This window comes from Mesoplodon bidens (genome assembly GCF_964165515.1).
Source record: "Mesoplodon bidens genome assembly, chromosome: 16".
NCBI lineage: Eukaryota > Metazoa > Chordata > Mammalia > Artiodactyla > Ziphiidae > Mesoplodon > Mesoplodon bidens.
The window spans coordinates 47,044,592-47,067,259 of record NC_138173.1 but is presented as its reverse complement, the minus strand read 5'-3'; the positions used below and the strand labels follow the sequence as shown (position 1 = coordinate 47,067,259).

General features: G+C 42.1%; 1 protein-coding gene across 3 annotated transcripts in view; it reads left to right on the top strand.

The window, feature by feature from the left end:
* The window catches only part of DPYS (dihydropyrimidinase), a 98,425-nt gene that overhangs the window by 58,783 nt on the left and 16,974 nt on the right, over window positions 1-22,668 (top strand). For 2 of the 3 annotated variants that reach the window (XM_081258186.1, XM_081258185.1), the window contains exon 8: window positions 12,516-12,723. In XM_081258186.1, the coding sequence (XP_081114312.1) occupies window positions 12,516-12,723 (208 nt within the window). Of the gene's footprint in view, window positions 1-12,515; window positions 12,724-22,169; window positions 22,292-22,668 lie in introns of all 3 variants that reach the window. The other variant, XM_081258184.1, reaches the window with a different exon arrangement.

Below are 22,668 nucleotides of genomic sequence, written 5' to 3'. Positions count from 1 at the left end.
CCCAGCGTGGCTTTGAGCAGTGTGATAGAAGACCCAAGTTGTTCTATTTTTATATAAGAGCTTTTCTAATTCCTAAAGATATGACAAGCCTCCTAGTCTTTCCATGCCTCACTTGTGGTTTCTGGCAATTATGAGAATAAATTGTACACAAGGTCTAAAAGAAAACATGAGAGTATGCCTTAAAATTGATTCATTCTTTGGTTGCCTATTTTGCGGGAAAGGTTTTGCATACAGATTTATGCTAATGAGTTTAATCTCCTGTATAGACTTAAATTCAAATACCCACAGGTTCCTGGTACCAACTTCTTTTCTAGAGTTTCTCTGCTCTGTTTTTATCCCTAATTATCCTACCTCACATTATGTTTTCCTTTTAAGGTGCTTTAGTGTTTCTGGAAGAAGATGGGGTAAAATTTCATATAAATGTGCATTTTGCTCCAGACTTGTGTTCTGGATGGATCACTTACAGTGGAAGGCAATACATGGTGGTTAAGTGCTTTGTTTTTGAGGCACATAGACTCTTATTTATGACCTTAGGTGAGTTACTCAGCTTCCCTGAGCCTCAATTTCTTCATTTATAAAATAGGTATTTAAAAAACCCTGCTTCCATTGGATTGTAAGGATTAAATAAAATAATGTGTGAAAAGATGTTAGCATAGGGTTTGGCAAATAAGCAAGCAGGAAATAGAGGCTGCAACTGAATATTATTATTTATTATTGTCATGTTCATCATAGATGGTTTGGCCATGGCTCTTAGCCACTGAGGTGCTATTAGCAAATGTAAGAAAAGCAAGTGAAAATGTCAAAGCAAGAGACAAGGAGAGAGAGAGAGATGCCTGCAAGAAACAATCCCAGAAGCAACCCATCCAGGATATATCAGTCAGGGTTCAAACAGAGAAGTGGAACCACCTGGAGATACAGATATAGATACAGATACAGATGTATACACACATGCACCCATGCATATATACACGTGTGTGTGTGTGTAGATATATGTGCACATGTATATATATATAGATATACACATACATGTATGTATATATGATTTGACCTTTCACAACTGTAGGAGCTGGTTGATCAGTGTCTGAGAGGCTGCTGTCTTTGCATCTGATGCTGGAGCTTGAAGTCCAGCGGTTAGGCCATCGGGAGGGGAAGATGGAGGTCAAGTGGGAAGTGCAGAGACAAGGTGGAACCACAAGCGCAAGCTGGGCCCCACAGGGAGGACGGGGTGACACCAGTGCCTGCTCTTGTTGCCTCTGCCCTTGGGGGTGTGGCGTGGATGTCAAACTTTGGTCATGGGGCCAAACACACACTGGGCGCAGGGGTCAGAGCGGCTGATGGAGGATCCAGAGGAAGGAGAAGCAGGCTCAGTCCCGGTGGCTTCTCACACCAGATGAGCCCGCAGATAATCTGAGCTGCAAATTGGTCGCTGCTTCACTTCCACCCTCTGAGGCCTAGATGTCTTATCAATGTGGTTGTCTGTTTTAAGGTGAAGACACTGAGGGGTACAGAGAGGTTATTCATTTGCTTCAAATCACACAGCTGCAAAGGGCAGAGCTGGGCTTCACAGCAGGCCTGGTTGACTTGTGTCTAACCTCTTAAACACTGCAAAATTACAGCTGCCCAAAAAGGCAGGGAAGGAAGGCATACCTACCGCACAGAGGTTAACATGTGGTCTCTGGAGTTTGTAATCTGGCCTCTCCACTCCCTGACAGTGTAACCTGGGGCAAGTTACTGAACCTTGGCTTGCTTCCATTCGCTCATCTGTCAAATGGGCCTGATTATAATGCCCATGCCACAGGCTGTATGTAGAGCATTAATACATGTAGATTCTCTGCCACAGTGCCCAGGGCCGTAAGCACCCCATGAATGTTGGCAGTTACTACCCCAGTTTGCTCAAGTCAGCGGCTTTCTGCGTGTCTCTCTGCAGTGGCAGGTAGCTTGTTAGGCCTTCCTTGGGTGTCGCTCCCTTTCCGTGCTTCATTACGGATGAGCTGCCCTGAGGCTGGCTCAGTGGTGTAGCAAAGTCAGTTTCACTGGCTGCATTTCCGCATCAGCACCTTGGATTCTGAGCCTCATGCCCACTCAAGGCAGTCAGAGGTGATGTTGCAGTGACCCCGTTAACCCCGGCGCCTGCCTCTGTGACCCGCCAGTGCTTCCTCGAAGCAGCTGCCTTTTGGGTCCAGTCAAGTTTGAACTAGACAGCCGTATCGCTAATTGGGACTTTGGGGCTGTGCTAACTCTGGCAGAGCCTCCAAAATGCTCTGTTTTCCGAGGGTCGATGAAGCGCTTCAGTGCACCAGGATGGAAATAGATGATTAGGTGTCACCAGAGTTCTTGCCCCGATGGAAAGCAGATACTCACTGTTACAATTCCAAGTGTTCTAGTAACCTTCTTAATGAGTGAAGAATATAGTGCTTTCATCCTCGGAGCAGGGGGTGCTCACGGATGGTGGAGCGTGGCGAAGGAGGGTGGAACGGGGGTTCAGCCTGCCTGTGTTTATTTCCTCCCAACCGCGTACTTCCTGTGTAACTCGGACAATCTACTCACCCCTCTCAGCCTCCATTTCCTCCTCTGTTAAATGGAGGTAATGAGTTCTTGAGAGATTAGGTGAGGCAGTGCACATGGAAGAGCCTAGAATCTAGCTTAATGGACATTGACCACACCAGGAACTTGCTGGGCCCCTAATTGAAGTGACTTGGAAATAGAGTCATGTGATGTTCTGTTTGCCTTATCACTTTCTCGGGAATGCTGGAGGCCAGGGCTCTGTTCTTAGGGTTGCAGAGCCGGAACTTCTCTCTGACTTTTGAGGAGGTGCTGCAGCCTGTCCTGGTGGGTTTCACACAGTTCATTGGCCACCTGCGTCCACGGGTCTCTTTCCTGGCCACAGGTGTGTTCTTCACTAACACACCTCACTCCCAATTGTCACGAGGTTATTTTCCAGTGTCAAACTACATGTCATCTGCCAGCGTTTCTGCTTACTACCTCTTTTTATTTTCCTCAGCAGGGACGGAGGGAAAATAGGTCATCTTTTTCCTTTCAAAAAAAAAGAGTAAAGTTTAGAAGTGCCCCAGACATTTCTGTTATCCAGCGTTCTCTTTTCCATCCCTTTATTGAGAACCCTACTGACTTCCCTTTATATTCCAGTAAGTCTTCTTTCTTCCTAAAATATGGTATTAGAGTTGAATATAATCATAAATACCTGGCCAACTCTGGTCTGCAAGAAGGATATTGTGTGAATTTTACCCAGTGTATTCCTGTGTAGAAAACCCACATCTTTTTCTGCCCAAGTTGTGCCCCTAGATAGTCTGTCAAACAATGTAATCTTGCCAAGGGCAAGGCAGCCTCCCAGGAAGGGTGACAATGTAATTACAAGACCAAGTCCACACCCAACCCTGAAAGTTATTTCTACCTCTTACCAATATGTGAGGCCAACAGCCTCACCTTCCAAAAGCTAATAATCATACCTCACCTATAAGCACTTACCTGTTTAATATTCATAGGACATACATCCTAGTATCATGCTAGCTTTTGCTGATTCACATTCAGTTCCTCTTTTTTTTTTTTTTTTTTTGTGGTATGCGGGCCTCTCACTGCTGTGGCCTCTTCCGTTGCGGAGCACAGGCTCTGGATGCACAGGCTTAGTGGCCATGGCCCACGGGCCCAGCCGCTCTGCGGCATGTGGGATCCTCCCGGACCGAGGCACGAACCCACGTCCCCTGCATTGGCAGGCGGCCTCTCAACCACTGCGCCACCAGGGAAGCCCTCAGCTCCTCTTCCTTCAAGACACTAAATTATTTTTAATTCCCCACTTTCTGAAAACTAGTATATAGAACATGAAATATTTATGTTAAGTAGTAATGTCAAAATTTGCTAATAACTTATTTTTACATAAACAAATATGTATCTAAAATGCCTTCTATTTGCTCAGTGCTGTGCAGGGCACAGGGGGTGAAAGATGTGGGACCTACTTCCAAGGTCAACTTTCTAGAATCTAAATCCAGTTTATCTAACCATGGTCTGAACCACCATCCATGACCTGGATGACATAACTCCAAGGACAAAATAGTCGGCTTGCCTGATCAGTTTATTTCTTTAAGTCAATGTTTGGGCAGCATTATTGTGAACCTGTATTGTTTTGTCGTCCATGTAGCACCAATAGAGTTCCAAGTTACTGTCCAATTTAGATTTAATAATGTGACTGAAGCAATTCCCATTTTCTCTTCTGTGGGAGATGGTGCAGAAGTCTGCATAGAGGATGGAAGATTGATGGGTGCAGTGAGCAGCAACTTTGCTTAGTAATGAGAATGTACTTGAAGTAGCACCGATTAGCACTTCCAGAGATGTGGTTGCTTTGCTCCCCGTTTATATAACTTGTCACGTCCAAGAAATTGACAGAAGAACTAGTCTGAAATAGACACTTGGAACACACGTCAAAAAAATATTTTCCATCATGATCACATGGAGAGTGACCAATTTCAGTTTAAGGAATTTTTAATACAATCCTAAATCCCTTGCCACTAAACAGAAAACAGACTAAGAAACACTGGGAAGTAAGGAACGAGCTGCTTCCCATTTGTTTTCTGGTGGATAAAGAATGTTTTCACTGACTGCATGCTTTCCAAGTAGCTTCTCATAGAGCTTTCAAGGGGCAACACTGTCTAGTGGTTAAGAGCCCAACCTCTTATCTCACCTGAGCTGCATGAACTTACTAGCTGTGTAACATGGGGTGAGTTATTCACCTTTTTGTGTCTCATCATCCTTGTCTATTGCATGGTGCTATTGGGAAGCTTTAAATGGTTACTATTCCTTCATGGTGAATATACAAGATGTCATATAACACATGTAGAGAGATGAGAGAGATGAGGTATATTTTTAAAGAAACCACTAATAGACCTGATATGATTCTTTCAAACTTTTTTTTTGGTTCTCATGGCAACCTGGTAAGGATCCATCCATGCCATGGACAAAGTGGCTGAGTTGGAGGAAATATAACAAAATACCTAAACAAGTCATTTCTCTGGGGTCAGGAAGACCCACATTGTTTTAAGAAATTCTCTTCCTTTCCCCAGTGTTCCCTTTGAATGCACACGGGCAGTCTCCCGCAGGCTTTTTTGCTTCAGTGATTTTCTCATCTATAGGAGCGCGCAGCTCTTTGATAGGAAGCTATTTGCAAAGGGACAGAGTGTTTTTCTGCGGCTGTGATGTGAGTGGTATCCGAGTTATTGACAAAGTTGAAAAATAGCTTAATGTTACCTTCAAGGCTTCTGCTTTCCTGTCGGCTTGAGCCTTGGAGATGTGTATAATTGGGACTCAGTAAGACAACATTGACACCCCTCTGCAGAGAGATGTGCCCGTTTGATACAGGCTCAAAGCGAGCTTGACAAAGAGCAGCATTTCCCTTGGGGCAGGGTGACCACGGAGAATCTGCTAATGAAGAGTTAATGGCCCAGGAACTCCAGCTTCACTTATCAGATGGGAAGGCTTTAATCATTCCTATCCTTCCTGTCACCACCAGGACAGGCCAACAGCCTAGCCATCCAGTCAGTAATTAGAGAGAAGGTATTTCTCTACTCTCCTGAGCTGACTGTCATATTGTTAAATTTGAAAAATATTTGATGATGAATCTCACAGCTCTTTGGTTTTACTTATGAGTGGAATCAGAGCACCGCCCCACATTCGCATCTGTTCTGTGGACAGATTTGGAGGAAAATAGTTTCTGGTTTCTTTTTGAGTCACAGACCTTTTGAACTGTGCCTCAGAGACATCCATGGGCTCTTCATTACAGGAATTACTCTCCAAAGGACAAGGTCTTTATCAGTCAGGGTCTTTGGTTGCAAACCATAGCAAGTAACTTACACGCAGATGAGCAAAAACACACTCTGTGGGAAGGCCATGGGGTGCTCACAGACCAAAGGAATAGTCAGTGCTCCAGGCTTTGAAAGAACAGAGTCCAAGGCAGCCCTGGACAGCCTGCAGCAGGAATTGCTCTGTGTTCAGGGATGCACCCTCCAATCACTTAAAAAAAAATTTTTTTTTGTCATTCTACCAAAGATTCAAATTCCTGGGAAACAATGCAGTTCCCCCTCTCTTGGCAAGGGAAGAATACGGCACCATGCCTAACCATCTTGCCAGATATCTCCAATGGGGGAGAGATGTTTCTTAAAGAAAAACTGGGAGAGTGCCGAAACCAGAGGAAGGAAGAGTGTATGCCAAGGGATGGAACTACAGTGCTTGCTACACTGCATTTCTCAGACTAGGATCACGTGTGTGGCTGAAATGTACTGCAAAGCTCCATGTCACTTGCTCCAATTTATCTCACAGTGTTGCTGAACCTTAGGACGATAACATGTTAGCCCATTGACTGAATCCCTTTTAGTTAGAGCCCAGACGTGTGTTCCTGCTTTCTTCTAAGATGGTTGAAAGAAAAAGATGGATCAGGCAGGGCTCTTAGCTGCAACCAAGAGAAATCTACGCTAGGTGGTTAAACAAAAGAGGAATGTATTAAAAGAACTGGGTGGCTCAGAGAATCTCCAGGAGGCCCAGAAGACCAGGCTGAGAGGCTGTGTAGCCAGGACCAATGCCCCAGGCCTACCATAGGACAGTGGAGAGCCCCAGTGCTGCCCCTGGGCTCAGTTGCCAGGGATGGCTTCACTGAGGCAGGGCTTGGACCCTAGTGCTAAACCCCTGTCACAGCTGGCCTGAAAAATGGATGGATTGATCCATCTCTACCTTCACCAACATGGGTCCTGCGGCACCTGCTTCCTGAGTCACCAGCTTGCCATGCGAAGTATGGTGCTGGGGCACCAATTTGGAGGAGGCCAGGTCACATGACTGGGCCCCAGCTGCAAAGGGGCCTGGGAAGGCATGTTCTGGCTTCTGCCTTAGAACAGAAGGCCTCTGCCTTGGAGGAAGCATGTTCAAAGGAACAAGTATCCTTAGAAAGGCAATTGTGTGACTTTGAACTTGTGTTCATTCCACTAATGGACCACGTCTCCCATACCGCACTAGTAATGAATAGATTTTAAATACATTTTGTAATAATTTTATAAACGTTATGATGATATTGCATTCTATTTTTTGTTGAAAACAAATATTGAAAATGTACCACAATTTTTTTAATCTTCTCATGACAGGGTTACAGATATACCAGTATGCTCAAAAAGTGGCAGTGATTCCAACCTCTCAGAGGTTCCTTCAATATCAAGCTGTATGAACCTTGGGCAAACTCTTACACAGCTGTATTTCAGCACTACCATCTAGGACATGGTGTAATAGCACTTAGCTGCGGACTTAATTGTGTTGATAATATTGGTATTGCTAAGTATTTTTAGGTATCAGTAAACAAATGTTTCATCTAACTGGATAAGATACAACTAAAAATGATAATTATAACAATGTTCCTTTATTTATTTATTTATTTATTTATTTATTACTAATGAGCTTGTACAGTTCACCAGAAATGCTAAGTACACAACAGAACTTTAGGATTGGTTGTTTACATTCCATGGAAGTCAGTGTTCTATTATTTCTAAAACACTAATTATCAAGAGATCATTACAATTGATTCAGATAATGCTACAACACAGAGGAAAATGCAAGGTTTTGCCGTGGGTTGTCAGGGTCAGCTTCTAGGAACCAGAAGCTCGTCCTTCCCTTCCCTTCCCTTTCATTTTTGTTTCATTTCCTTTCTTTTCTTTTCTATTTTCTTCTTTTCTTTTCCAGCGTTATTGAGATATGATTGACATGGGACCAGGATATGATTGACATGGGACCAGGATATTTGAGCAGAGTCTTGGGGCAGGGAGAGGGCAGATCTGAGCAGTGAGAAGGGCCCCCAGGGAAAAGGAAGACCCAGAAGTGTGGAAGTTCCTAAAGAACGAGAGACTTGCAGCTCTGGCTGGAAGGAAAACGTTGGGTGAGGAATGACACCCTGTCACACACCTTCCAATGTGAAAATGGAAGCACATTCTTTTTGCTGCTGGTGATAATGTCGAGAATCTACATTTTGTGTTAATTTGACCTCATTGACATAATGCCTTATTATAGAGAATCACTTAGATGTTGCCTAATTGCCTTCCTTCTCTTGCTAACCCCAACGCTGAGAGTGTCAAAAAAATGACCTTTGTTTTGGCTGCGGCAGAGAAATCTGATTTGATATTTTGTTGTCACAGATCTTTTGCTTTCGTATTTATTTGTTTTTTCCTAGGCCACACAAGCACTTTAATTTGTATATTTCCTTTTGCATTTGTCCACATGCATATGTATTTTCTCACGCTTTCTGTAACTTTTTTCCATTTAAATTATATAATTATCATTTTCTTTGCTTCCCCAGTGTATTCTTATTTCTAGTCTTTCACAGGAGCCCACTATTCCATTGAGTAATCATTGGAAAATTGTTATGTTTCAGTTTTTCAATAGTTTAGATATCGTAATGGCAATTTTTGTGTATAGAACTTATTTCTTCTGTTAGATTATTTTCCTAACAGCATCTGTAACTCTTAACTTCCTGCTTGGAAAAATAAAGTTTTATGTCTTAGTGTTTTCCCTTTCTTGCCTCCCATTCTTGTATGTAAATAACCATTTTAGCATGAATTATGATGCATTTTACTTTCTCTGTATAGCAGCCTTACTAATACATCTGTCCAGACATGCTTATATAACATTGTACAGTATAAGCCCAAGAGCTTCTACCATCAGTGTAACTGTGATATGCAGGAAAGCAGTAGCCCAGACTATGGAAGTATCGTAGAGAGATTGTGATGGTCATAAAACAACACTCTAGTCTGAAGGTCTAAATCTCCTCTATGTTGTTTTCTAGATTTATTTTCTTTAAGTTTGTATCTTTCATCACCAACTCATAACTTATCATAACTCATTCTATACCTAGTAACCCTTTAACTATTTTCTTGATTTTCTTACTTTAATGACATTACTTACTATTTGATCAGTACTCTTCCCTCCTCCTTAGTGTTTGAAATTATTGCTGTTGTATTTGTATCTACCTCCTATTCATTAACCTTTTAAATGTTTCTCTCTACCAGTAAGTTGGTTCCTAAGGATACTGAAAGCTCTTTTTGTGCAGCGTACACTGGCCATATGAGCCAGTGATGCCACTCATGGGAATTTACACTAAGAAAAGCGTTCACACCAAACAAGTACATGAATCTTTGTAAGATCTGTATTCATAATCATCAAAAACTGGAAACAACCCAAATGTCCTTCAGTAGGTGAATGCATAAACACTCTGTGGTGTATTCATACATTGGAATACTACTCAGCAATTAAAAAGGAATGAACTATTGATAAACACAACAACTTGGATAAATCTCAAAATAGTTATGTCAAATGAAAGAAGTCAGCTTCAAAAGGCTACATACTCTATGATTCCATTTACATGACATTCTTGAAAAGAGACAGCTCAAGAGATAGAGAACAGATCAAGGATTTCCAGGAGTTATGCGTGGGGGGAGGTTGTGACTACACAGGGATGGTATGAGTTTTGGGGGGTGATGGAACTGTTCGTGTCCGGAATGTTGTGAGGATAACAAATCTATCCGGGTGTCAACACTCATAGAACTAACACTAAAAATGAAAATTTTATTGTATGTTAACTTAAAAAATATGAAAAGATTCCCGTTTCATCAAAGTAGTCATAGGTCCTTTGACAAGTTATTTAACCTCTGTAAATCTCAATTTATTTACTTGTCAAGTGTAGAAAATACTCTCTACCTGGAAGAGGTGTTATAAAGATGAAATAGAATGTCATGAAGTATCCACCTGCCATACAGGAAGATCTTCTTTTTCTTTTCCATGCTGATATTTCTCATTGGGAACAGATTCTTTTTCATGATTATTATTATCTGGGCTTTTTTACAGTTATTTGTCTCTTGGGGAACAGACTAGAGGGTTTCAAGCAGAAAAGTGACCTGATCTGATGTTCATTTTTAAAATATCATTTGAGCATCTTTGTGGGGGGGGGGGTGGTAAGGAGTGTAGGAGGGTAAGAACGGAAACATGGAGGCCAGTAAGAGGTGTTGGGGGTTGTCCAGATGAGAGATGATGGTGGCGTGGACTCAGTGGGAGCGATGGAGGGGGAGAGAAATGGGCAGGTTTGGGATTTATTTTTTTTTTGGAGGTAGAACCAACAGGCTTGATGATGGTTTGAGGAGTGAGGAAAGGTGGCTGGGGGTGCCATTTACTGGGATTAGAAACTCAAGGGAGGAGCAGACTCGAGTGTGTGGGCTGGAGTCGTCATGGAAAATCAAAAAGAGTTCTGTTTGGATGTGTTAAGGAGTGGAAACCAAACAGATAATTGGGTACAGGATTCTGGAACCCAGGACAGGGTCAGCGTCGTGTCGTTCATTTCCACTGGAGGTGGCGCTCTGAGTCTCCCAGCTCCACCCCTCCAGGTTAGGGTTGCAGGGGAGCTTTTAGCTGCTATTCCTCTGACCTAGCCTTGGGATTGTTAGCAAAGCACTTTGCTTTAATCCATTCCTGAGAGCAAGCACTTGTAGAAACTTCAGATTATGCTTGTATGATCCACTGCTGCCAGATTTTCTTTTTCCTTTTCCATTTAATGTGATTTAGGGAAGGGCAAACACCCAGTATTTCCACATATCCAGCTTAGAAGTCATTAGTCATATTGTGTAAGATTGAAAAGTATTAATAAACTACTGAGAATGCTGATGAATATGCAAATGCATGACAAAATGTGCTGAGATTATATTCAATATATTTTGTTATTTTTATTGTCCTCAAATTTCCAGTTTTGCCACAGACAAGGGAAAGAAATTCAAGATATAATTTTCCTTTTCAAGGTATAATTTTTTCTATGTTGAATTTTTTAAAGTTTTATTTATTTTTTTATACAGCAGGTTCTTATTAGTTATCTATTTTATACATATTAGTGTATATATGTCAATCCTAATCTCCCAATTCATCCCACCACCACCACCCCTCCCACCCCCACTTTCTCCCCTTGGTGTCCATACGTTTATTTTCTGCATCTGTGTCTCTATTTCTGCCTTGCAAACCGGTTCATCTGTACCATTTTTCTAGATTCCACATATATGCGTTAATATATGATATTTGTTTTTCTCTTTCTGACTTACTTCACTCTGTATAACAGTCTCTAGGTCCATCCACGTCTCTACAAATGACCCAATTTCATTCCTTTTTATGGATGAGTAATATTCCATTGTATATATGTAACACATCTTCTTTATCGTCTGTCAGTGGGCATTTAGGTTGCTTCCATGACCTGGCTATTGTAAATAGTGCTGCAGTGAACATTGGGGTGCATCTGTCTTTTGGAATTATGGTTTTCTCTGGGTATATGCCCAGTAGTGGGATAAGCGTCATAAGAGACTACTACAAGCAACTCTATGCCAATAAAATGGACAACCTGGAAGAAATGGACAAATTCTTAGAAATGCACAACCTGCCAAGACTGACTCAGGAAGAAATAGAAAATATGAATAGACCAATCACAAGTAACGAAATTGAAACTGATTAAAAATCTTCCAACAAACAAAAGTCCAGGACCAGATGACTTCACAGATGAATTCTATCAAACGTTTAGAGAAGAGCTAACACCCATCCTTATCAAACTCTTCCAAAAAATTGCAGAGGAAAGAACAAACTCCCAAACTCATTCTACAGGACCACCATCACCCTGATACCAAAACCAAACAAAGATACTACAAAAAAAGAAAATTACAGACCAATATCACTGATCAATATAGATGCAAAAATCCTCAACAAAATACTAGCAAACAGAATCCAACAACACATTAAAAGGATCATACACCATGATCAAGTGGGATTTATCCCAGGGATGCAAGGATTCTTCAATATACGCAAATCAATCAATGCGATACACCATATTAACAACTGAAGAAGAAAAACTATATGATCATCTCAATAGATGCAGAAAAAGCTTTTGACAAAATTCAACACCCATTTATGATAAAAACTCTCCAGAAAGTGGGCATAGAGGGAACCTACCTCAACATAATAAAGGCCATATATTACAACTACCAATTAACGATTGCCTCTGGGAAGGGAGGGCCAGGGATGGAATTTGAGGGACAGGGAGGTATTGAGGAAACCTCAACTGTGTCTACAAAAAGTTAAAATTCTGTAGAGTGGGGTATTGAGTCAGTGTGTTCATCATACTCATCTATGTTTGAAATATTTTATAATTAATATTTTGTTCTTTAAACATATACATAAAAATAACTTAAAATTATAAGCACGAGAGACAATGCCCTTCTTCCACTCACTCCATCCTCATTAATCACCATAAAGAGTGATCTACTGGATTTTTCTCTCAAAAAATATAATTACTTTGCAATAAAATGTTAATGCTATGTTCTATTCTTAAAGTCACTTGTTCCAGTGATAAAGCTATGGCTTAATAGAGTTGCTAAATTTTCTCCTAAGTCATTCTTTTAATATTTCATATTTGTCAAATGAGCTGGTAATGATCAAGAACATCTTTGTTTTTACATCAGGACCATTTCGGCAAAAACTCATCATCAGGCTGTTAACTTCAACATCTTCGAGGGCATGGTGTGCCATGGGGTGCCCCTGGTGACTATTTCAAGAGGCAAAGTGGTGTATGAAGCTGGAGTTTTCAATGTCACAGCAGGAGATGGGAAGTTTATTCCTCGTAAACCATTTGCTGAATATATTTACAAACGGATCAAGCAGCAGGACCAGGTGAGTTGGGGCTAAGTGGGCTGTTAACACGGGCTGGATTGTTACTTGCTCCTGGATGCTGGTAATGGCGTTGTCACATTGGTTAACATATTCACGTGGTGCTAGAAGAGGTTATGAACAAATACAGCTTTCAAAGAAAAAAGTCATTATTGGATGGATGCAGTTTCTTTTGAAGATTGGTGTCTATCGGGTTTCCTAATGGACCAAGTCAGGTTTTCCCAGACAAGTGTAGGGCCCCTGTGGGCCTTTTGACAATTGCTGTTAGTCAGGGTCCTCTGAGAAGCAGCCACCTAGATGGATAAAGGTGTAACTTTTTTAAATACCTGGGAGAGAAAGTGGGTGGGAGCCCGGGAAAGGCTGGGAGAGCCCTCAGCCTGCAATTCAAGCCTGGCCCCAGTGAAGGAGAGAGGGAGAAAAACAAGTGGTGGAAACATCCTAGACTACTATACAGACCAAGAAAGGTTGAGCAAGGCCTACAAGCAGCCCTTGAGCCATCTCCTGCACCTAGCCACGTGGCGTGCTGTCATTGGCTGAGAACAGCAGTGGGAGGCATGTCCTCTGACGAACAAAAGGATGGAGTTCAAACTCAACTACTGTCCCTTGAAACATCAAGCTCCTTGTAGTTGAAGGTCTGCAAGGTGTATTCTAATGACCACCAGAGCAATGGCAGAGTTTGAGGTCAAGGTAAATATGAATTCTACCTTGGCTTCCCTTTTCCTAGCTGTGTGGCCAAGAGCAAGTTTCTCTATCATCCTTGGTCTGTTTCCTCATCTGGAAAATGACAACAGTGTTTTCTCCCCAACAGATTGCAAGAGTCAAATGAGATTTTAAAATGTAAGGCACTCGTAGGAGGTCAATAAACATCAGTTCAGTCTCTTTGCTTTCCCCCTTTGATGACCAAATTTATAATAAAGGTCTCCAAGTCTTTGTTATAATCCAGTTGTTAAAAAAGAGGTGTTGGGCTTCCCTGGTGGCGTAGTGGTTGAGAGTCCGCCTGCCGATGCAGGAGACACGGGTTCGTGTCCCGGTCTGGGAGGATCCCACATGCCGCAGAGCGGCTGGGCCCATGAGCCGTGGCCGCTGAGCCTGTGCGTCTGGAGCCTGTGCTCCGCAACGGGAGAGGCCACAACAGTGAGAGGCCCGCGTACAGCAAAAACAAAAGTGTTTGTTCTTTTAGTGTGTCTTGGATTTTCCAGTGCTTGCTTGTTTAGCTCATGCAGTGTTTTAAACAGTTTTAAAAATTCACTTAACTACATACAGTAATATATCAGAATTTTCAGACTAAAACCATCTAAATTGCTGGGTTTGGAGTGAGGCGGGGCACTGTGTGCCCTCAATCCCACATGGTAAGAGGAGGCCGGAGCTGGATGGCCAAGCCACACAGAGGCAGCCTTTCTGATTTTCACCTACAAGCTTCACTCATTAATGTTCCCAGCTTGGCCGTGTAGCCATTAGAATTTGTAACCCTTGGGTTAGTTCTAAGGCTTCTGTGTTTTCTTTCCATTTTAAAATATACTTCTCTTTTTCCAAAGTTCTCTGGCTGTTTTCCGATTCATTTCGTTGGGGTCTTATAGTCTCTTTGATTTCTCCTCTAATGTCTTGTGAAAATTTTTTGCTTGTGGATTCTCAGAGTTTGTTAGATAAGATTCATCCTTTTTTTTTTTAACCACTTCCTAAAGCTTTGATTAAGTAAACAAGTGCTCTAGAATGCTTTAAATTCTCAGGATGCTACAATTCTTTATACGCTGTATTTCAGTCAAAATATTTAAGGTTGCAGTTTATTTTGCTGGGAGTTAATTTGTAAATATTGACACTGACAGGTTACAAGTAGGTAGAGACTATAAGGTTTCCATGCATTTCTAAACATCACATGGTAAATAACAGCAATACTAACATTTACTGAGCATTTACTGAAGGCAAGGCACAATGCTAGGGGCTCTGTCACTGTAACAACCCTGTGAGCGAGGGAGTATTATTTTCCCCACTTTAAATATTAGGAAACTGAAGCTTCAGGAAATTAAGAAACTTGGTCATGTCACACAGCTAGTATATGGCAGGACCAAAACATAAACTCCGGTTATCTGACTACAAAAGCTATATACTTAAGCAATAAACCATATAGCATAAACCATAAAGATTGAGTTAAATGAGTTAATGGGAGATAAATTATTCTGAGCTAGGTTTGGGGAAAAAATCTAAACGAGAGGCCTTGATGGCAGCCAGTTCATTCATGACACTTGTAGTAGTAATCCAAGGGATGAGCAGATAAGCGTTGACTTAGAAGAGACAGTACCGACAGAACTGGGTGATGAATCATGTGACGCTTGAAGTGGATCCAGGACGAGCCTGCTCCTGGCTGTCAGTACCAGTTGCCCACCAGCAGGGACACTAGACTAACTGGGAACCCCTGACAGACTATGTAAAGGACTGACTTTGCCCAAGTTTTCCTCTTGTAGGGAAAATATGCCGAGATCACTGAATGACTGGCTTCATCAGTTCTCCTTTTCAAATCATTGTTGGGTATTTTATTGGCAAAATTAATGCCAACATCATTTTTTAGGAGTTCACTATCAATTTTGTGAGTTATTTTAGTTTCTCAGTATTTTCTTCTGATACCAACTTTTTAGGTATTCTAGTGCATTATTGTTTTTACAATAGCAATAAGTAATAGTTGTATTATAAGATATTGTTCTGAGCACTTACTATCTGCCAGGCAATGTATTTGGTGTAATTTATATTTATTATTTTACCTAACCTGCACAACAAGCCATGTGGGAGATATTATCATCCCCATTTTACAGAACAGAAAACTGACTCTCAGCAAGATTAAGTAACTTTCCCTGGGCTGAGCAGTAAGTAAATGTAAGAGCCAGGGTGTGTGATACGGCCGTTCTGATTCCCGCTGTACATGAGACCTCTGTAGAGCAAGAAAAGAGAAGAAAATGGTTGTGAAACTCAAATCATGGGGAATGCATTATTTTAAAAAGTGTCGATGTGGAAAAAGTATCCAATGAAATGAATAAAATGAGGTTTGGGGACTGTGTGGAGATGTTTCAGACCGCTTTTCTCTCCATCAGGCGAAGATAATTTTATAGGAGAAAAATATTACGCTAAAGTTAAAAAGAAGTTGTTAGGAATCCTAGATTTTAAATTCACATGAGGTAATTAGAGCTCTTACTTTGGTTTTCATTTGAAATATTCAGATTTCTTTGTAAGTGAGGATAAGAGTTTGAAGGCAAGCAGGAAAGGCCCATACCATTTCTCCTGCTCTCCTGTTATCCTTCCCAAGAAAATTAATCACTTACCACTCTGGACTCCAAAGCACAGATTGTAGAGACACGCCAGTGTCTGTCAGTCCCAGAACTCAGCTGGTCTCCTGGCTAGAATGTTAGTTCTTTGAGGAACTTACTTTTTTATTCCCAGTACTTCCTATGTAGTAGGCGTTTGATAAATAAGCAAATTGCAAATGGAAGGAGCAAAGACTATAGTTTCATAGGTCATAGAAAGGACTTGAAATAAATTTACACAGAAGATTGCCTCTTGCCTCATCCCAAACAGTGGGGTTGTCTGTGAACTTGATTCTTATCCACGATTTTATTACTTAGTGAAACTTGGCATCATGCTGTGCAACTATCACTGTTAAAGGATATTGTGAGAAATTTCAAAGGAGAGAAATGACATTTTAATGCAATTTGACAGCTTCAGGGAATTGTTACTTTATTTTAACATTTAAACAGGGGATCCTTAAGGGGAAAAATTTAAATCAGAAGATGAAACATCAAAATTTATTTGATATATGTTACCTAATAAAATACATATTTCAATTCAATATAAAAAGTCACTTAAGGAAGAGTGTTGGGGGATTCAGGAAAGAAAAATAAAAGAGGAAGGAAAAAAAGTACATGGTCCCTCGGTATCCATAGGGTTTGGTGCTCAGTATCTGCAGATACCAAAATCCACAGCTGCTCAAGTCCCTTATACTGTTGGCCCTCTCTATCCGTGTATTCAACCAACTGTGCCCATGGAGGACCACTGTAACAGCAACTTGGGTGTTCAAGTACATTTTGAAAGAAGAAAATCAACTTACATACTATTCATTCTTTACCAAAAAAAACAAAAACAAAACCTTTTTAAACTCAAATGGTTTATTATTCCTAGAATTTTTGTGTGTTTAGAGTATTATAATTTTTACCAAAATTTGGAAGCATAGATATTCTTCAAGTCATCCCTTTTTCTCTTTTTTCAGTAATAAGCATCCCAATCTATTTTGGAAAATTAGGGTCACATTGCATTTTCTAGAGAAGCAGGGGTAACGTCATGGAGTAATGCATGGTTTCAGAATACTGCGCCAAAGCTTTTAAACTGGCTTGTGCCTTTGCAACCATAAGCATAATTTGCCTTTTAGATAAGATAAAATTAAATGGATGGCTGATCTAGTCCTTGAAATGGGTGTTCTCCATTTCCGAAGTAACAGTTTATGAATGTCTTTCTCAATGTGGTAGCTCAGAGAAAATAATTTCATATCATCAGCTGCCATGTAATTCTAACTTCCTCCGATTGATTGCTAGTAATTGCAAAAGGCGATACATATGTTGCAGCCAGCTCATTTTGGCTTATGAGAGACACTTGTATGTATCCCTTCCCAACTCCTCATTCAGTGATGTCAGTAGCTTGAAATCAGCCATGGTGAGAGCATTTACACAACAGAAATAGGCAAGTGCTATAAATCAGGGCTTTAGGAGTGGTGAGAAAAGGGGAAGGTGGGTTGTCAACATTTACCAGTACATCACTGTATACAGGGACTTTGTAAGTACTCTCTTTCCATGTTTTACCTAACCATTCAATGTTCATCCAGTAAATACTTATTGATGACCAATTATGTGCTCACATTGTTCTTGAGAAATAGCTCACAGGGTATTTTGAGGATTAAATGGAAACATTTGGTGGATTGTAAAACATTATCAAAATGCAAATTTTCATTGTCATAGATCACCTCTGTTGAATCTAGTGATTCATAGTCCCCTGGAGAGCTCAGTCCTGTGAGGACCTCTAAGAACCTTGAAGTTCACCAGGTACTGAATACCTACCTGTAAATTCACCAGCCAGGCATGGATTTCATTCTCAGGGAGTCGCTGCTCATTTGGACTGTTTGGTGTTACGTCAGTGTCTGCTGTTTGGTATTTGGAAGTTCTGTTGTCTTTATCGCTATTTTAGTATCTTAGCCTCCATGATCAACATTGTATTAGTGACTTCTTGGGGTTCAGGATTCTTGTCTATGGTCTTAAAAATCTCAGAAAAATCTAGCATCCTAGCGTTTTACTCTCTGCAGACAATACAGGTAAATTTTCTATCAATTTTAAGCTTCCTCTTTTCCCTGATCAGCTAACCAAAAACATTTCTGCAATCATGCGGGTATAGGGATTGCAATTAATATTTATTCAGAGCACTTCATATTGCGATATAATTCTCATTTTTGTCTACGAACTCATCACAGTGACAATCATCATTAAATACTATGAACTCAAATTGAACTCCCATCTACCTAAGTAAACCACCAGCACCCTGCTGGGTGAGGTCCCATCCATGTTTCCTGTATTACTTAGGATAGCCTCTCACAGTGTTTTACCCTCAAACCTTTCTATTTGATTGTGAACCCATCAAGATGGGAAGAACTGCTGGCGGGGTGTGATCATCTAATTTTGGCCAGCCTGTACTGGGGGAAAAAAATGTCACCACCCAGATCAGTCTTCCGAAGGTGTGCGCTCAGGATCCTAGTCCCTTTTAGGTGCTCCTTAAGAAAGCTTTCAAGAGATTTTAGATAATGCTACCCTCAGGTGATTCTACTGCCCAATATAATCTAAAAAGTTCTAAAAAGTCCTACAGTCAAGAAATCTTTCATTTAACAAATGTTTGTTAAACACCAGATACAATTCCATATTCCAGGTGCTGGGGGTACAGGTGTAACTAAGACAGCAGTCCCTGGGCTCAAAGAGCTTTAATCCTACTTCTCTTTCAACTCTAGTTTGTGGTGCTTAAGTTCTAGTTCTGTTTGAGATGCTAATTACACCTCCCTGTGAAGAGGTCAGTTAGCCACTTGGATAAAGGAGTCCGGAAATTGGGAGGCATTGGGGCTGGACATAAAATTTAGGAATCCTGGCATCTACATTTATTTAAAAACACAAGTCTGAGGCCACCGGAGAGACTGTAGACAGAGAAGAAAGGGGACTTGAGAAAGAGCTCTGGGGCTGCCAACCTTCAGAGGCTGAGGAGAGGTGGAGGGGAGGAGCCAGCAAAGGAGCCTGAGAAAAGCTGACCAGTGAGATCAGAAGAAAACTAGGAGAACACGAAGAAGAGAAGAGACCTGCTTACTTAGTTCAACCCAGAACCCTCTGATACCTCATCCTGGTCTTTCTGTGAGCTTTATGCTGCATTAATGTCCTCTAAGAAGTAGGTATGCAGGGACTTCCCTGGTGGCACAGTGGTTAGGAATCCACCTGCCAATGCAGGGGACACGGGTTCGAGCCCTGGTCTGGGAAGATCCCACATGCCGCGGAGCAACTAAGCCCGTGCGCCACAACTGCTGAGGCTGCGCTCTAGAGTCCACGAGCCACAACTACTGAGCCTGTGAGCCACAACTACTGAAGCCCCTGCGCCTAGAGCCCGTGCTCCTCAACAAGAGAAGCCACCGCAATGAGAAGCCCGCGCACTGCAACGAAGAGTAACCCCTTCTCGCCGCAACTAGAGAAAGTCTGTGCACAGCAACGAAGACCCAACGTAGCCAAAAATAAATAAATAAATAAATAAATAAGAAAGAAATAGGTATGCATTTAGTTGGGAGACTCAGGATGGTGTCCCTGTCATCACTGTACTCATCCTGGATACCTGGGAAAGAAGCCCGCTTTGGACCCAACCACTAGGATAACCTCTGAGCATTATGCACTGGTTGCACCAGATGCTGATGCCCATGTCAGGGCTGGGCACATCACACCTGAGATGGAGATTTGCCATTTGCCACTAGAGAGAAGCCACGTGACTACTTTTCCTGAGAGCTGCAGGGTAAGTCTGCTTAGAAAACATGGGCAGCCGAAGTCTGGAATAATGCAGGGAAGGCTTAACGTCCTGCAGAACGAGTGCCGTCACCTTTCCATTTCGTCACAGTCAACATCTATTGAGGTTCTAAAATGTATATAGAGTACAATGCCACGGGCAATAGACAGTACAAAGATGGACAAGACCTGGGTCTAGCATTAAAGAGCTTAGGTAACCACATCTAAGGATAAGAAAAGATTCAAAGGTTGAAAGTACTGCAAGGCTTGAGACCAGAACTTAGATTGTCTGATTCCTGTCAACTTGTCTATAAAGGGGAAGACTGTGAAGTGTGGAGCAGCAGAAGCCTCCCCAGAGAGGGCCAGTCTGTGTCTGAGGTTGCAGTGTGGGCAGGAGTGGTTGACAGCCCACAGCCATCCTGGCGGGAAATTGGTCCCTGCCCGTCCCGAGCCTCAGCAGCAGATGAAGAGGAAGGCTGTGTGCATGTGAGACCTGGCCAGTCAGGTCAGAGACATTTGACGGTCAGTGTGACCAGAGTGACCAGCCAGGCTAAGAGGGGCCTTGTGGCATTGCTAGTACAGTGACTGAGCAGCCGGAAAGGGATTCTTAGACAAGTGCAAAGGGCAAGTGCAACCTGGGGAGCAGATCATTGGTGAAGCAGAACAAAAGAGGATGAGGGAAACTGAGCTCTGGCCAGGATAACTGATACAGAGAGGAGAGGAGCTCAACCGGGGATCTCCTTCCCACCAACATTCTTCCCTTTACGCTCTCAGAAGTGTCCCAGTTTGGATGATAAATTATATGGTCACCTTAGGCTTAAGTACATACATATAGTTGGGCTTGAAAAATAAACCAGGAGAAGAAAAAACATGGAGACTAAAGACCTGAAATGGGGGATGTGGTCAGAGAGTGGGGTATTAAATTAATTGAAAGTTTCAGGTGTGGATTGGCTCCAGGTAACTACAGTGTCCAGGGGCTGGGTGGCAGCCACGGGAAGCTGGTGCTTCATTACCCCGTGTTGATGTTCAAGGTGATGGCAGGATCCAGGGTGAAGGGAAGGACTGAGTCGATAGCGATCCAACATGCAAGTCCAGCAAAGCATCCAACCAGACACAGGAAGTGGACAGAGGCTTGGACTTGTGCACAGAGGGCAGGGGTCTTCCTAGTCACTAAGTGATGAGTGTGCTTCAAATCCCACTGTAGGGACGTGGTCTCTGTCTTGTTCTCTGCTTTATCCTCTGTGCCTGGCAAAATATCTGGGGCTCCTGTATGCTCAGTAAATATCTACTGAATGAATGAAGGAAATGCTTTGTATCTGGGAAATCTCATGTGCCTGTGAGGTTTTATTCCTTGCATTTCATACATGAGTGAGTAGGCTCAAAGGAGCTTATTAACTCGCCAGTCTCCTACAGCCAGTAAATGGCAAAGCTAGAATTCAAACTTAGACCTATCTTTCTCCAAAGCCCACACAGTTGATTGCTACAATATATTAGTTTTGGTGGTCAAAATAAGACAGATGTACACAAACGTACACACACACACACATTTACTTTTTAAGAGCCTTTATATGCAAGGCATTATTCTAAATGCTTTACATATATTTAATCCTCACACCCCCCCTATAAATTAGGAGCTGTTATGATCCCCAGTTTACAGCTGAAGCACAGTTTTAAGTAACATGCCCAGGCAAGCTGGTTCCAGAGCCCATGCCCTTAATCACTGTCGTTTACAGTTACTTGACTTGCCAGTGAATTTGTGTCCACACTGACAAACAGTAGCATTTAGTTCTTATGACTCCCTTTGTTTAGAAAGTCCTGATTTGAAAAGTCTGCTCAAGCACTGAATTAACTCTAGCTGAATCCAGGGTTCTGCTACACAGTTGGCCACCAAAGAGGTATAGTCCCAGATGGGAGATTTCTGTGGAAGGCTTGTGACAAGTGGGGACTATCAGGAAAATGAGGAAACACACACAGATTGCTAGAATCTGAAACAAAAAGCTGAAAGTGTTAGGAGACATACAACAAAGCACTCTGGGAATATAGACACCTAGAATTGAAACTACAAGAAAAGGTAGAATGTTGGAAAAGCCTGTAAGGTGGTTATAGAACAGAATGTGTGAGGATATGGCAGAGGCCCCAGTGAAAGTTGCGGTGGAAGGAATGATTGTTAGGAAGTGTTCCCTGGGCCTTTGTCTGATGCAGGTCAACCCCAGTGAAAGAGTGGGGCAGTGCCGGTACCCGGGGTCGCCGGGAATTTCTGTGAAAGGGCAGGGCTTGGGAGGCACGTGATAAATCCACAAGGCTCATGTTTGGTCTCACAGTTCACTTAGGGAGCAGAACTTAACTTTGAATTCAAGAAGCCAATAAGCCACAAGAGAAAAATGAAATGTTCTGTTTCAGACTTGCACGCCTACCCCCGTGGAGCGTGAACCCTATAAGGGAGAAGTCATCACACTGAAATCCAGAGGGACAGAAGAAGACTCCACACATGGGACCAGGAAGCAGGCCCACTCCTGAACCAGGTGCTGTCAGCAAGGGATAGTGGGCAGAGAAAGTTCTCCTCCCTGACGGCATAGGAAATTAGCATATCTCTTTCTTCCTAAGTGCTTAAAGAGTCCATGGTCAAGGTCAAAGACTTCAAAGTGACCTAAGACTCAAAGACAGTTCAGCCAAAGGGCAGGCTGATAAAAGACCTCTTGACGAGGAACACTTGGATGAGCCCTCCAGGTTGAAGAAGGCCTTGGGCTAGCTGGAGGTTTATTCTCTGAGACGTTAGGAAACATCGCACAGAGGCCTAGAGAATCAAGTATGAGCAAGAGGCTGGTAACACAGAGGGAGGCTGTTATTGAGGAACGTTGACACTACTTAAAAGTGAGAGTGCAAGTTTATAGTCAAAATG